Below are 17191 nucleotides of genomic sequence, written 5' to 3' on the forward strand. Positions count from 1 at the left end.
AAGTATATTTTAAAAAGGGCAATATATAACATCCCTGACTTAGTCCCTTAGTCACCGTAATTCTTCTGTGAAATATTTACCTGTCTTTACTCTAGACTTGGACTCTGTATAGTTCTTTGAGTGCCTATATGTACATGTAGTTAATTTTAGATTGTTTTAATACTTTCCATAATTTAGAGATTGAAACGGTATCGTATGCTTTCTGTAAATCTATGAATATAATATGTGTTTCCATGTTTCTAGCATTTCTTTTCTCCATAATTTGTTTGAGACAGAAGACATTGTCTATGCTTGATCTTCCTGCACGAAATTCGCTTTGTTCTTCTTCCTCATCCTTTTTAAAATCATTTTCAATTAAATCTCATAAAACTCTGTCATATAATCTGTTCATTATACTGGTCACTGAAATACCTCTATAGTTGTTACGGTTTTGTTTATTCCCTTTTTTGTAAATTGACGATATATGCTACTTTCCACTGGTTCTGGAACTTGGTGTCTATTTAGGCATTTATTAATGATATATGTTAGTCCTGTATATAGTTTTTCTGTTCCATTTTTAAGCATTTCAGTATATATTCCTTTCAGTCCACTAGTTTTTACCATTTTTAAGGCACATAATTGCTTTTTTCATCGTTTCTACCTGAATTTCAATTTCTTCTGTATTCGTACGCCTTTTTTCGTCAAGATATTCTTGTTTCTTGAAGTAGAGTCTTGTTATGCTTTTTTCAGTCTTCTGGCTTAATTATTGGTAGCTTTATCTTTTCCCAAGGATTTTTTAAATTTCCTATAAAATTCCATACTTTTGAGCATCTTCTTCCCCCAATGTATGTGTTAATTTCTTGTCTATTATGTTATTTTCTGTCCAATATCTTGTTTTTTCTGTGTTGATTAACTTTCTCAGTTCTCTCCTGGTCTCTTTGTAATTATCTAGATCTTCCTGCTGTTTCATGTTTAGCCATCTTAAATATTTTTGTTTTTTTTTGTGCCATGATCTCTACTTTTTCCGTCCACCATATCTTGTTATTGATCCCGCTTTTCCGTATTCCAATTACTTTCATTGTGGCGCCCTTCAAATTTTTTATATTGTTATATACTTCGGTGAATGTTAATTCTTCTGCATTTGTTAATCTGCTGTCTAGCCTTTGCTGATATAAGTATTTAATACTTTCGTTTTGAAGACTGTCAAAATTATATTAGGAGGTTTCGATAGTTTTTAATTTCTCTGTGTTTACTTTTTTCGTATTTATGTGTGATTTTTTTTTATGGAGGTGTTATTTTTGCTCTTAATAGATGATGCTCTGATCCATAACTAACTCCTCATAAGACGCGTTCATCATTCCATTGTAAGATTAAATCCTGTCTACTGATCATATAGTCAATAATACTCTTTAGATTACGTTTATTTTGAATCCAATCCATGTAGCGATGAATTTCTTTGTGTTTATAAAAGTCGTTATTAATTCTTAGATTGAATGTTTCATATGTGTGTATAAATCTTAGGCCATTATCCGTTCACTGCTTTTTCGCCAAAGATCTACTGTTTTTCTGTTGTCCTGTTCTGGCGTTGAAATCTCCTAGTTGCCTAATTATCTCTCTGTTGCTGCCAATATCTATTAGGACTTCTTCCACTTTTTCAAAAAATTACTATTTTACATTAATTTTTTAACTTTTTCGTCATTAAAAGGAGCATATACTAGCAAGATTATGTTATATCCATAAATCGTCAAATTTACTTTTAGAATATTTTTTGTTGATCGCTTCTCAGTTACTAATTTTGTTTTTTAGATTTTTCTTTATAAAACAGTGATACTCCCCTAGCTGCTTTTTTCTCTTTAGAAACACCTGTAAATATATGAACATATTCTCCTGCAATATTTGTGCCAATTATAACAATGTTGTCAACATACCTAAAACAAAAGGGAATAGAAATTCCTATCATCTCCAATGCCTTCACCTCTGAATCCTCCATCACCAAATTAGCATCGAAGATAGAGGTGAACCCATAGGAGTATCAAATTTTTGTTTGAAAAATTCCCCATTGATACGTTGAATCTAAAACAAAATCTAAAATATTAAAAAATTTTTTTTCGGAATTGACGTCACACTTTTAAAATACTTCTCTTGGCTACACTCTCCCTTGTTAGTTCTAATGGAATGTTGATGAACAATGAAACCACATCAAAAAAAATTAAAACCATATCTTTATCTGTGCCTTTTATTTTTTGTTTTATTAGGTGTTGGAATTAATTCGTAGCGTTTTTAATGAAAGAATGTTATTTATTTCACATGAGCATTAAAAAATACATTAATGAAAGTACTTCCCATCACTTGTAAAACGCTACGAATTAATTCCAACACCTAATAGTTAAAATCTATCTTCTATGTAATTAAATGGTGATTTTTTTTAACCATGATTTTTGATTGAGAGAATGTACAGATTCTTGACAAAGAATAATTTCTCAATAAACGATTAAATTCCGAAATGTCTCTTTATATGCAGTAAAATGGACTTAATTTAAAAACGGACACAGACCACTCGTATACCTCCTTATTGGACATGTTTAAACAAAAATGATACAAAAATCATACTTTGTTATATTGACTGACACTCTTAGTTGTATTTATATCGAATGCTTGTTGTTAATTCCCTTGTCACTTTGTAACGTTCAATTTTAAATAATACGTCATGTCATATATATACGAATTCTTAGTCAGATGAACGATACATATCTATTATACAATGTAATTTTTTTACTCAATGTTATAAATGTGAATCGTTATTTCTTCGCTTCGTTTTTTTATCGTTTTCCATTGAGGTGAGTTATTTGGTTTAATATTTTTGATAGTTTTCCTTACTTTAGAATAATAATATGATTTAGTGTAATGTATACTGCATTTCTGGCAATCTGCAAGTGACTTGCTCTCAATGGAAGATTTTTGATCTTGTATTCGCTGTGAGAAGGACTCCAAAAGGAGCTGAAACGTTCAAAATAAATGAAGATAACCAGCAACACTTGAGGATTATCTGCTTCTCTTATCTCTTTGCTCTTACAATGCGTATGACTCTCATTAGCCTTTATCTGAATATTCTTATTTATATTTTATTATTTAAGATGAAATTATATTTACTTTTCAAGATTTTTATATGCAAATTTACGTAAGTTTTCCAAAATGGTTGTTGACCTATTACTTTTTTATGACCATTAAAATCATTTGAAACTATAATAATCTCGTTTTTGAGTAAAGTTTATTATAAAATTTGTATGCGGTTAGCCAAAGAAGCATCTACCTTATCTGTTACCAAGTTATATGTAAAAATTTATAATATTTTCAATATTTTTTTTTTTAATTTCACCGTTAACCTATCGTAGAATTTTGCACACCTTAATTTCGGTATTTCAACTTCCTTATATTAAAGAATTAGATGTTTCTATGATAACTGAATTTACTAAAGAATTACTTTAAGGGTTTAGGTCACTTTGACAGTTAATCATAATTTTGAGAATTGCTTTTAGCAAAACAATAGGAGTAATAAAAGATTTGTTTTAAAGTGATCCTAAAAACAATTAGTAGTAGGGTAAATAGGAGTTACACATAGATGATTTACATGTCATTGACGCATTACTACATACTATCACATTAATATCTACCTTACGCATACATGCATATAAATTTTCGTATAACAATAACGTTTTAATTAGATGTCGAAGTTCAATTTCACGTTATTTCTTTGTGCCAATTTTTTTGTGTAATTACTTGTTTGTGGATTAATATTTCGTAAGAATCGATTCCACATGAAGCAAATGTTGTCACAATGTAATAGCTCTAGAGCGCTATATAGCACCGATTGTTGGGGAAAGTTTTCAAAAATATTTCAATCTTTCACATCTCATGTGCAATAATTCCGAAAAGATTCTACAATATGTCATATGAAATGTTTTAACAGAAATGTTTCTAAGATCTATTATAAATAATAAATTGAAAAAACATATTTAAACAGAACAAAAAATCATAATGTTAAAATGGTTCCAAAATGTTTACTAAAAGTCATTTTTTTAATCAATCACGATTCAGTTTACCATCATTTTGATGTTATTGTGACTTGTTCTATTTTAATTGCGAAAAACTTTGTATATGAATAATCCCAGATAGCCAAATGCAGTGTATTTGCTAACATATTGCCGACTAAAACGTTGCAACAATCATTTTCAACAAACTCAGGATAAGGTGAGATAGCATTATGTCTGTCGTATTGAACTCGATGGAATTCGAATTCTTGCAATAGCAAATTGATAGCAACATGTCAGCATGAATATCTTCGACAACAATTAACTCGTATCGTCATATCGCCTTTATTTTGTTAGCGAGCTGCAATTAAAAAACTTCACAACTTAAAGACATATTTGTAACAACGAATAGAAAATATTATATATATTCTGTTGCTGTCATCATGATGCTCAAGATGAAACGATTAATTATTCTATCATGCTAACATGTTGCCGACAACATAATGTGTAAACCACCATTGTTTACAGTTTGCTCTAGAAATACCGACAATTGATTACATGTATAAGCAATCATCCCAGTCAACAATATACAGTTGATATGATGTCTAATTCAATGTCGAAAATCTGCCATTGAAATAAAGTTAAATTTTAGGTCAATTTAACATCGAAATAATATCAAATACTACTGTGGGCAAAAAGTATCGATAATTTCAAATTTAAATTTCCCGGGGTTTCCGATAGGGACAACCGAATTTATTTTGAAGTTGGCAATTCTGTCAGTGACAGCTGCGCCAAGGTACACGTCAAAATAGTCATTAGTGTTTGAGATAAGCGTCTGTTTGTAAGCACGTAAAAAGTGATTTGTCGTTTTTTGAAATGTCTGAAATTATGGAACAACGAAGTGCGATAAAATTTTGTGTCCGGAATGGAATTTCTGCAGCCGAAACGTTGAGAATGTGTCAGAAGGCGTACGGTGATGGCGCTTTGTCACAAGCAAGAGTTTTTGCATGGCACAGAATGTTTAAAGAGGGCCGAGAGAGCGTTCAAGGTGATGCTGACAGTTTTCTTCGACTATCGTGGTGTGGTTCACTTTGAATATCTTCCGACCGGCCAAACTGTCAACAGCCAATACTATTTGGGTGTTATGCGTCGTTTGCGTGATGCCGTGCGCCGAAAAAGACCAGAATTGTGGGCCGACAACTCTTGGCTCCTTCACCACGATAATGCGCCGTCGCACACATCACTCGTAGTTCGTGACCATTTCGCCAAAAACTCAACTCATATCATTCCACAACCACCGTATTCGCCTGACTTAGCACCATCTGACTTCTGGCTGTTCTCAAAACTCAAAAGGCCACTCCGTGGACACCGTTTCGAGACGATTGAAGAGATAAAAGAAAAAACGACGAGTGAGCTGCGGGCCATACCTACAGACGACTATGCGGCATGTTTCGAAAATTGGAAAAAGCGTTGGCACAGTTGCATTGCAACCGGGGGGGACTACTTTGAGGGGGATGATACGAATGTGGATGAATAAATAATTTTTGAAAAACAAACAAATTATCGATACTTTTTGCCCACAGTAGTATCAACAAATTCTCAACAGTCATTTATTATTTTCAACAATATTTATTACTTTTATATATGAATCTACTAGGAACTTTGATTGGTCTTTGATCATTCTCTTATGTCCTATGCGTTATGCAAAAATCTATTTTGCGGCCTTAACTCAACGATCTCAAATACTTCATGAAAAAGTTCAACCAGTTGACCAGTTAATTGCTTTAAGGCTAATAATATTATAATATATTCATCTATTTTTGTTTGTTTTGTTTGTTTTGTTGTCGTACGACAACAAATTTTTCAAACTTGTTAACTGCGGGATAGAGCTTCTCTAATCTTTTTACCTGCAACTGATATTGACACGCTTGAAAAATTTGTTTTACGACACAAAACGGATGAATGAAATTTTAATCTGAAAGGTATGTTTATAAATTTCTTTGTTCTGATTGGTCAATTGAATGATTGTTAGGTATTATAACACCAAGATGCATACACTTGCCCACAGTTCAATTGCACACATCGGTCGATTCTTAGTAATTTTTAAGTATTTTACCAATGAGATTATATAATATTATTTCAAAATTTTGCCAATTAGCTATGTAAGTAATTGATATACATTTGATTACTTGATTCCAGTCAGAAAAATGATGTTGATTCCACGTTGAACAAATTGATAATCAAATATATTGAAAAAACTGATTTATTTTGAATAACATAATATAACTTTTATATCTGTTTGAAATAGTGTAAATAGATAAGTGTTAGAGTAAAAATTAAATTCTAACAATTAGTCAAACATAACTGGACAGTTCTTTTTGTGATTCAAGGTTGACATTGCTGTGTGGTTCGCGTCTTCTTCATATCCTTCTTCATGTAATAACGTAATTCTCACACGCGCCATTTTGTCTGTACTATTAAATAAATACTCGGTTTCTTATTTAATTCTAACACTTTTTCTTGTGTATTCCCCTTCGAAATTCTAACATGGTAGCAGTCCGTGATTGAAGAAGACTCTCTCGGTTTATACACGTATAAAAAGTAGAAGTTACGTCGTTCGCCTGCGGAAAGGAAAATTCTAAGTCGATTGCCAATTCACATGTCGTTAAACATAGAATATCATGGAATTAAAAAATTGCGAGGTGCCGAAAACTGGAATGTGTGGAAATTTACTGTAAAAAATTTATTACGCGAAAACGAAGATGAGAGTATGAAGTAAATATCGGTAAAATTCAAAAGCCGATACCATTGCCTGCGGGTGCAATGAATGAGCAGCTCAATATCGAGAAAATCTAAAAACTTGAGGTCGATTGTGTTGCGAGCCAGATCATTGTCAAGATGGTGGATACGAACTCAGACAGCATAGTAACGTTTTAAAAATATATTTAAAACGTACATTTTGGACATATTAAAAACATCCAGATTAGATCCATGGATATTTAAAAAATGTTTTAAAAACGTCCAATGTTACCATTTTGAACTTCTTAAAAACGTCCATTTTAGGACGTAACTGGACTAAATTAATAATATATTAAATAAATTTTAGTTCATAATCAAGAAAATGATTCATGTAGATTTTTTGTCGTTGAAAATTTTCAACATACCACAGATATCCATAATATATTCAAAAGACGTTTGTACATAATAAAAATGCCCTTCAGATGTCCTTTGGATAAAAGGTATGCTGTGTGGAAACGATTCCGTAAATGAAATTGCTCTATTACGTCACATTTTTAACTATTTTAGCTCAAAAATATCCAAAAGTGCTATTTTCAATAACCTTAAGGCTCCTGATTAGTCGCGGCGGTCATGTTGAAATCGTAACGTCAGAAACGAAGAATGACATGTTAATTTATGTTGCATGCCATTTTTGAATAAAGACAATTTGGATGAATTAAAGATAGCCGAATACACGCGTCCGACCTATTATTGCCGAAGGTACGGCCCACCGAGCGCAAGGTGCACGGACTGCAAGGAGCGAGGATGGCCTGGCAGGCGCGGCGCGCCGTTTGAGCTTAGATACTCGCGATGATAAGCCCCGCTCCTCGCGGCCCGCGCTCTTGGTGGGCCGTACTTTCGGCAATAATAAGTCGGGAGGACGTGCATATTCGGCTATCTTTAAACGTTAATATCTTGTTAATTATTGCGAGCATTACAAAATGTAGAGGACTTTTCTACTCAGTTTAGTCCACTCTACTTGCTCGGGACGAGTGGGGCCGTATATTCATGCCACCCTGTATATCAATAATTTACTTAATTTTATTTAAATAAAATGTATGTAAAAGACAGAACAGTGCAATTAAAATAATCATCTTCATTTGTATTCATATGTAAATAATATGAAGAAATTATTTCAACAAAATTGAAATAACTAATATCATATTTATTTTATTATTTTTCCTTTCAAAAGAAAAAACTTTGACCAGGACACGTAAGAACGTTTATTAATATGAGCCTGAGTAGGTCGATAATTCATTTCTATGATTCAGCGACGCACTTTTCTTGACAGCGCCGCTGTCGGAATATCGCGGAACTAAAATACTGCTCGGTTTCATGGCTTCACGTCAATTTCACTCGTAATATACAAACGAAATTTTCGGAGACCCTTTTCTCTCATACCTCTACCTCGTTTCTAAAAGCATAGGATTGTTCTTTCAGGTTTTCTGCAATTCGCCAGCAACTTTTTATGAACGTGCAAGTCTGAAACTTTTACACGTAGCACATATTGTGACATATGTTGACTACAGAAGCCGATAACAAAACTGTAAGTCTTCGATTTTCTTTCGTTTTTCATATAATTGTAGTTGGCGAATTGCGCTGTTGTCGATACTTTAATTGTGGAGAAGGATTTTTCAATCCATAAACACAATTAAGAGAAAAGAGTCTTTAATAATTAATGGTAAAACAGAACACTTCAGCATCCTCTTAAACGCTACACGTTCTCTTAACACTAAGACACTACCATGTTTCTGGATTCAAGATATACCGCGTGGAGGTCGCACGATCGGACTTACGCTTCTTCAGGATGCTTTATTAAGAATCCGACAATGCGACCTCTACGTAGTATATCTTGAATAATACTAATATCAGTGGTACAAAAATTTTGAAATATCATAATTAAGGAAGATCTTGACTAAAAAGGATTTGTAATCAATGTTTCGAAAATGTAAGCTACAAGAATATTTCTAATAAAAATTGAAGGAGTTTTATTTAAAAAATAAATGTTAACCTGACTTTAAGGACATCTTCTCAACTAAGGTCACCAACTATTTTCCCCATTGAAACCATAAAAGCCATTTTGTTTGAAACATTTTTATTTTAAACTTAGAGATTTTGAAAAAATTGATTAAATACATTAAAATGATCCGTCTTGTGTATACAGGGTGAAGCATTTAAAACAAATCACCTGAATAACTCACTTGTTTTTAACAATAAAAGGAAAAGTGCCTAACCTAAAGTTGCATGGTTTCAAGGGGGATATATTTTGGTCATATTGTTTTTCTTTTAGTTGGAGGCGCTAAAAAAATATGAAGGTCACCTTCATTTTCTTAAACGGAATTGTATGATTTTTTTACACAATATAGTTCTTTTAATTTTTTTGTAAAAGTATTAAAGTAATGATATCAAAAAACCAATAGTTTACAAAATATTTTATATTTCATTCTGTCACATGTTGACATAAAATATTAAATATTTCGTAAACTATTAATTTTTTTATAATTGTATCTTAATACTTTTATGAACAGAATAATGAGATGAATCAATTGATAGAAAGAAAACACATAGTTGCTTTAAAAAAATATGTATGCAAAATGGATAATTTTTATATAAGCACCTATGTGTTTTCTATCCACTAATTGATTTATTTGTATATCGTGTTCAAAATAAAATTTTTATCTCGGAAACATAATATTATTGAAAAAAATTGTTCAGACAAAAATTATAGGATTCAAAAAGATCTATTTACTGATCTTATCAGTTTGACCTTAAGTAGCATCACCAAGGTCACCAAAGTCAAATTAAAGTCACATCGATTTTTACAAATAGAATACCTGACTTTTGTTTTCAGAATTTAATAACCAATGTCGAGAACTTTCCAAAACACTATAAAAAAATATTTTTTAATTAAGTACTTTTTGAGTTATGATGCTCGAAAGTTACAGTACCGCTGGTTAACATTACCCAAGGTATTCGATCGACGATTAAAACCTCTTGAATGTTCAAGATCATGTCCTGAATATTATTTGTCAAGATCAAAGCTATTAGAGATTGTATCTCTTATTTTTATTTTTACATAAAAATGAATTTTTAGTGCAACTTCTGTATTGTAACCTTCTGTATCATAATTCGAAAAGTACTCAATAAAAAATAACTTTTTTATAGTGTTTTGGAAAGCTCTCGACACCAGTTATTAGATTTTGGAATCCAGTAGAGTGTTCCATTTAAAAAAAATCGACGTAACCTTGACTTGACCTTGGCGACGTCACTCAAAGTCAAACTGATAAGATCAGTAAAGATCTTTTTGAATCTTACAATTTTTTTCTGAACAATTTTCTCTATAATATTCTGTTTTTGAGATAAAAATTTGTAACACTTTATTTTAAACATCTGGTATATATTTTAAAAATATTTTTTGCGACAATTAAAGAACAATTAATATTAATATTTTTCATTTTTTGTATATCATGTTACAGGGTTCCTCGGGGTATTTAAAGCGTGCAAATACTGAACGGCTCCATGAAATTTTTAACCAGGTAAATAAATGAAAAGTGCTTGAATATAAATTATTAGGATTATGTTTGAAGTTTCAGCGATTTTTATAATAATATTTTTCATAATTTAAAATGTTTATCATTGTTTTTTATTAATTATTAACAAATGTTTCTTCTTTTTCTCTCAATCAATTTATGCGTCATTTTTCTAATAAAGAATTATTTTATTTCGTTAAGAAAAATTAATCATTTTTAATAAATTGTAATTAGTGAAATTTCAGCTTAAATTTTCAACATTTTTATATTGTTATTTTATAACTCAAATTGTCATATAATTTTTTTTATTATATTTTCAGTTTTTGGATTTTTCTTAAAAATATCTATTAGAATTAACTCTAGTAGAATTAACTTTTTGTTATTATTTATTAATTATTTTTTTAACTATCATAAACTAAGACCGCTAGTCTAAATATGCACAGTATATATACATACAGAGTAACTCTCCCAGAGTAACTCTTGTTACAAGGCAATATCTCCGTTATCGTTAATGATACGCGAAAATGTCTAAGGAAGAAATTGTTTGGTTCGAAGGGACATACATTATGGTGGGAATTATTTCCTTCTCAAAATCATATTTTGAGAGCCTTCAAGGTCATCGATTTTTTTAAATAGGAATTATAATACTACATATTTTTATCATTGTAGTGTAATAGCTGTGAGATCAAGGCGAATGGCCTATAATACCCATGACTTTCACGTGAGTATGAAAAATTCAGAAATTTTGAAGAATGGGTGCGAATAATGAAATAAGTACAATAGGAAGTTTGGCATAGGACAATTTATTGTAATAAGTGTTCAAAATTGTTTCTATGGACTTCTAAACATTTGTTAATTCGAGTATTAAATGAACGTCACACATCTACGAATATTTGAGATGTTACAGAAACACAAGCTTGTCGGATTCTTTCTTTCATGTTGTCATGTGTAATAGTAGGCTTTGTCGAAAAAAACTTTCTCTTTGATAAAGCCCTATAGAAAGAAATTTTGGGGATTAATCAGGAAAACGTGGCAGCTTAGGAGTTAGACTTCCTCTTCCTATTCATTTACAGTAAGTCAAGTAAGAGCGTGAATGACCAGCGTGGTGTTGTACCATTATTAGCCTTGAGATAGGATCGAATAGTTTCGTATGATATATCTAAACCTTTCTGCGTCAATTTTGCTTGTCCTTGACGCAGCGTTAAGCCAAGATTCCGCGAAAACAGATTCACTATTTTTTTATCATCTTTTTTGTCCATTTTGCATATCGAGCCACGTTCCGATAAATCATCAACATTTTTTGCCACATTATATCGCTGCATCCACTTCTGTACGAATGATTTTGACTTTTTCATATATTTAGCAGCCGCTAATTGTGACATTTTTGGGTGAGTGCAGAGAAACACAGCTTCAGCGTGATACGTATTTGGTATTTATGGCGCTTAATGTGATTCTCTTAAGAAAGTTCAATGACAACTGAATCTTCCTTGATAGTGCATCAAGGACAAAGGTGCCTTCTACGGATTCATGATAGATTTAGGGCGATATCTTTTATTAGCTTTGAGTAAGGCCGACCACCATCTTACTTGCCTTACTATTTCGATATAAAATATTTAATGTATTAGTAGAAGAACGAGAGAGAGGGAGGGGGGAGGGAGGGATGAAGGGAGAGAGAGAAAGAGAGAGAGAGAGAGAGAGAGAGAGAGCGTAATGTGGCGGTGCATTGCTTGTTGAAACCATATAACATATATAATAAATGTAAAGATAGGGGAACATCTTCTAATGACGGAAATGTATTAAGCAAGAAATTTGTGTGCGTATTGCCATTAAAAGTCGTGTCAAAAAAATGGTCCAATTAGATAATCTCACAACACCATACATTCAACAACCAACGGTGTTGTAATTACACAGTTTGCATCCACCTAGGATTTACTGGAGACCAGTAATGCATATTATGTCGATTCACAGCTCCAATATTATTAAATGTAGCTTCGTCAAAAAAGTATTTTTGATAGGAATGCATCATTCTGAGTTGATTTTTAAAATTACAAAAATTCACTCTCTGGATAAAATTGTTTTCAGTCACTTCTTGATGTAAAGAGATGTGATATGGATGTATCCTATTATTACGTAAAATTTTTGAAATAGAAGATTTATTGGTACCACTTAATTGTCTAGTAGACAGGTGTGGATTTACTGCAATTGCTGCCATTCATAGCATCATTATTATTTGTTGCAGAACGTATTCTTTCTTGTTTTGGCAGATGAAAAGAGTTGTATCGAAAACGGTTTTCCATACGCTTAAATGGCATATGCAATTTCGCTAATCTTTCTGGATATCTGACTGCTTAGCAGCACATCTGTAGTTTCACTAATACTCACCTAATACCAACAACATATCTATGACATCGTTAATTGCGTCCATTCTCAAAACTTCCTCGATGTGAGTCTGCGAAATACCGAAGATTAACTAATGATAACTTTATTTACATACATACCCCCGAGCAGTAACCTTCATAGTTCGGTATATGATGCTTTCTTGTCAAAAATACTTTTTTCAGACGAAATTACATTTACTAGGTGGGGTGAAAAGTAACCTCCTTGGGAATGAAAAAAATTTTTTTCTTATGCAGAATCTCGCCCAAAATATGGCGTGTTCGCTCAGTACTAATCTTTGTAGCATCTGCTAGCTCGCGCACCTTCACTTTCCGGTCAGCCAACACCATTTCATGTATTTTTTTGACATTTTCCTCGGTAACCGCATCGGAGGGCCTGCCGCTGCGGACTTCATCGGTAGTGGAGTTGCGGCCACCACGAAACTCTCGAAACCAATATTTGACGGTGTAATCTGACGGAGTATTAGCCACATAATATTTATCCAACTTTTCTTTTGTTTCCTTCGCCGTTTTGCCTCTCAAAAAATAATGTTTTATGAGAGAACGAAAATCGTTTTCGCAAACACGTCAACAACAATCAGCTCTCAAAACAAAACTAAGGGCAGTATCGCACTGCCACTTGGCATGTCTGCCTAAATATGAACGGACTACAAGGCACCATAAACTTTTTTGCAGTAGTGGCGCATTCTGGCGGTCAAGGAGGTTACTTTTCACCCCATCTAGTAATAATATTGGAGCTGTGAATCGACACAATATGCATTACTGATCTCCAGTAAATCCTAAGTGGGTACAAACTGTGTAGTTTCAACACCATTGGTCGTATATTGAATGTATAGTGTAGTATTTGGGGTGACTATCTAATTGTACCACATTTTTTTGACATGACTCTTAATAGCAATACGTACACAAATGTTTTGCTTAATATACTTCCATCATTATTAGAAGATATTCCCCTATCCTTACGTATAGTTATGTAGTTTCAACAAGATTATGCACCGCTACATTACGCTCGTTCTTCTCGCAATGCATTAAATATTTTATATCCAAATAAATGGATAGGAAGAGGAAGTTTGACTCCTTGGGCGCCACATTTTCCTGATATTAATCCCCAAGATTTCTTTCTCTGGGATTTTATCAAAGAAAAAGTTTTTTTCGACAAAGCCTACTATTACACATGACAACATGAAAGAAAGAATCCGACAAGCTTGTGCTGCTGTAACATTCCAAATATTCATAGATGTGCGACGTTCGTTTAATACTCAAATTAACAAATATTTAGAAGTCCATGAAATTTTGAATACTTATTACAATAAATTTTCCTATGCCAAACTTTCTATTGTACTTATTTCATTATTCGCACTCATTCCTCAAAATTTCTGAATTTTTCATATTCAAGGTCACGTGAAGATCATGGTATTATAGACCTCAGCTATTATTACTTCGTCTTGACTTTAGCTATTATTACGCTATTATTACGCTATAATGATAAAAGTATGTAGTTTTATTTTAAAAAAGATCGATGACCTTGAAGGCTCTCAAAATATGACCTTAAGAAAGAAATAATTCCCACCATAATGTGTGTTCCTTTGAACCAAACAATTTCTTCCTTAGGCATTTTCATTAACGTTTTCTTAGACGTATCATTAACGGTACCAGAGATATTGTCTTGTAACGGAGTTACTGGGATATCCTGTATACAGAAATTTTGCTTTTTTGGTGAAATTACAGTACGCCTCACAGGAGAAGAATGGCGAGAGGTTCATGACTGCGTCTGACTTTGTACGCAGTTATCTTGGCCTTTACACGGATGCCGATTATAATCCCGATTCTGTCAATTTACTTGCTGGTATCGTCGATACTAGCAAAGATGGGTAAGTTGTACATCGATAGCATATTTAAAAAAGACATCATTATTGTACAATCGTGGACACAGAGATTGTTACATAGAGGTGTAATGTCTTTATTTCTATGTGAAGCTGATCCCACTTTTCAAATAGAGTTCTTATTGCCCTCCAAAGAGTTTTAGAATTCTCTATCAATTTTAGAAAGAGTTTTATCGATTAAAGCGATGAAAATATTAATTTGAAGTAGAGGAGTGGCTAACTTTACGAATTGAAGGGTCACAATTTCTTTATCTTTCTTAACATCTCTCGATACGTATAGAACAATTGATAAAATTTTTGGATGGAGGAGGTGGGGGGAGGAGGTATTATCAGACTCTCAAGAAAATACCGGATTTCCGAAATAAAAAAAATTTTTTTTTTTTTAGATTTTCGACATTTTGTTGTGATAATCTCTCAAAGAGTTCTAACGATTATCTTTAATGATCTTAATAATCAAAGAGCTATGATCGCGAACAAAAAAATTTTAGTGCCTTAGTAGAAAAATTTGAAAACTAAGATAGTGAATTTTGATACGAGACATCTTGTATCTCATCTCAGCTATTCTCGTGTTGTTTACCGATAAATTTTACGAGACCACTGACTATCATTTATTTTTTCATGTCAGTCTCGTATCGATATCGAGACTAAATCTCGAGAAGCAATCTCTCATCCAATCGTGCTTGATTTACACAATTGTTCAGGAACTGTCTTTTTTAAGAATCTATTAATTAAATATTTGTAAACATTTTAAACATTTATTTATAACATTACAAACTTTAATTTATTTATAACATTTTAAACATTTATTTCAACATTTATTTTTATGTGTTTATTTACTTTTAACATTTATTTATTTATTTTTATATTTTGACATTTATTGCGTATATTATTTATATTTAAATTTATATTTATTGCGTTTAACAAATGCAAAATATTATTTGCTAAGTCACAAGTCAACCAAGAATTTAAGCATAATAAGCACCTGACTGATTCATTAATTAATCTATTCCGGTGTTTTCTTATTATAAGTGAAGCTCTGAAAAATAAACGTTTAGCTGAAACAGAAGTTGCTAAAAAGTCTCTAGCCATGCGGAATAAGTTTGGATAGATTTTTGCATGCCTACGTCATTATAATACGAATTAGTCGTGTAAAGCAGAAAAATAATTATCAATTTCTTGTTTCCAGCGATTATATGGACTACATCTTTGTTCGATAAGAACTTTCCGTGTTTTAAACAAACTGTTCAATTGTATCGAATCCTCATCAGATGATATATTTTCATTATTTTTCAGCAATTAGAATTGTATCATTATTTAATATGTTATTTATATCCTTATTAGTGCTCTTTGTAAATTTCCTCAAATTTTTTCAACGAAGCATTAGTAATTTCTTTTCCCTATTTAGTAAGTTTAAAAAGTAAAGTCTCTTTTTTACATCGTGGATCAGAAATTAAAACAATGCAGTATATGTAATTCATTTTTCTATAATGTTTTACAAGTTTATCTCGGGCAGCAACCAGTGCTTCTTGAATATTGTAATGTACATATAAAAGATTTATCATCTTCATTGTATTTGCCAATTGCTTTTTCGATTTTATCTAATAACATATTAAATGTTACCACGGCGAGAGGCAATGTAACATATTTTTCTCCGTCAAGAATATCAGATAATTGTTTGAACAGACGGAGATATTGAAAAATTTTTGATAATATTTTCCAGTCATTTTCAAAAATGCAGAAGTTCCGTAAACATTTGTTGTTTTGATATAGTAAATCCAAAGCCTGTTTCATTCTAAGTGCTGCTTTAATCATTTCAAAAGTAAAGTTCCATCTTATATAATAGATACATCAAGAATTGGTGCAAGCGACTTAATATTTTTTGTTTCACAGCAAGTGTTAAGTTTATTTCTCAATTGTTCTGAATATTTCAATTTTTTGAAGAGAGATCGTAAATTTTGAAAAATGCCTTTTGCCAATTTTCCGCTGTTCTCGCTGGTTCTTATCATCGTTATTACTTTCATCAACCTTTTCAATACCATCGCTATTGTCATCTTGTACATCAGATTATTATTATTTTTAATATGCGAAGCATATCTTGGATTCCCAAATTAGCGATATGGGCGATATGGTACATCTGAAGTGTTATTCATCGGGATCGAAATTTTCACCATGTGCAGAATTCATTAAATAAGCAAGTTCCTCCATAAATGTAATATTAGCAGTAACATTGTTACAGTAATTTCTTATATTTTTTTTCCACAATCTAATTGTCCTAATACTCCATAAAAACAGGATTGGATAAAATGCCGAATTCAATTAAAAATATTAATTATAAAATATTTTTAAAAAGTGTATTTAAAATGCAAAATGGGTTTTTCGAATCATTTCATTTTAAATGTAAAATAGATAGGTATTTTAAATAGTTTTCGAATGCAAAATATTTTTCCTATTCTAGCGAACAAAAATTTTTACGAAAAAATACAGAAAAATTATATATTGTATAAATTGACAAAGTCTTAGAATCCATAATTTTTCGTAGATATTCATAGTGAGACATAGAGTGATATTGTTTGAAGGCGGAAGATTTCTTGGTTTTT

The 17191-nt window shown here is 31.8% G+C and overlaps 1 protein-coding gene across 14 annotated transcripts in view; it reads left to right on the forward strand.

The window, feature by feature from the left end:
* Positions 1-17191, forward strand: part of aralar1 (calcium-binding mitochondrial carrier protein Aralar1) — a 289930-nt gene that overhangs the window by 181992 nt on the left and 90747 nt on the right. For 8 of the 14 annotated variants that reach the window (XM_087402842.1, XM_087402843.1, XM_087402836.1 and 5 more), the window contains 2 exons: positions 10262-10321; positions 14440-14582. In XM_087402842.1, the coding sequence (XP_087258968.1) occupies positions 10262-10321; positions 14440-14582 (203 nt within the window). Of the gene's footprint in view, positions 1-8225; positions 8332-10261; positions 10322-14439; positions 14583-17191 lie in introns of those variants that run through there. The other 6 variants (XM_087402838.1, XM_087402841.1, XM_087402837.1 and 3 more) reach the window with 2 other exon arrangements.

This window comes from Acromyrmex echinatior, chromosome 2 (assembly GCF_024713525.1).
Source record: "Acromyrmex echinatior isolate Ae372 chromosome 2, ASM2471352v2, whole genome shotgun sequence".
In the NCBI taxonomy this organism is placed as follows: Eukaryota; Metazoa; Arthropoda; class Insecta; order Hymenoptera; family Formicidae; genus Acromyrmex; species Acromyrmex echinatior.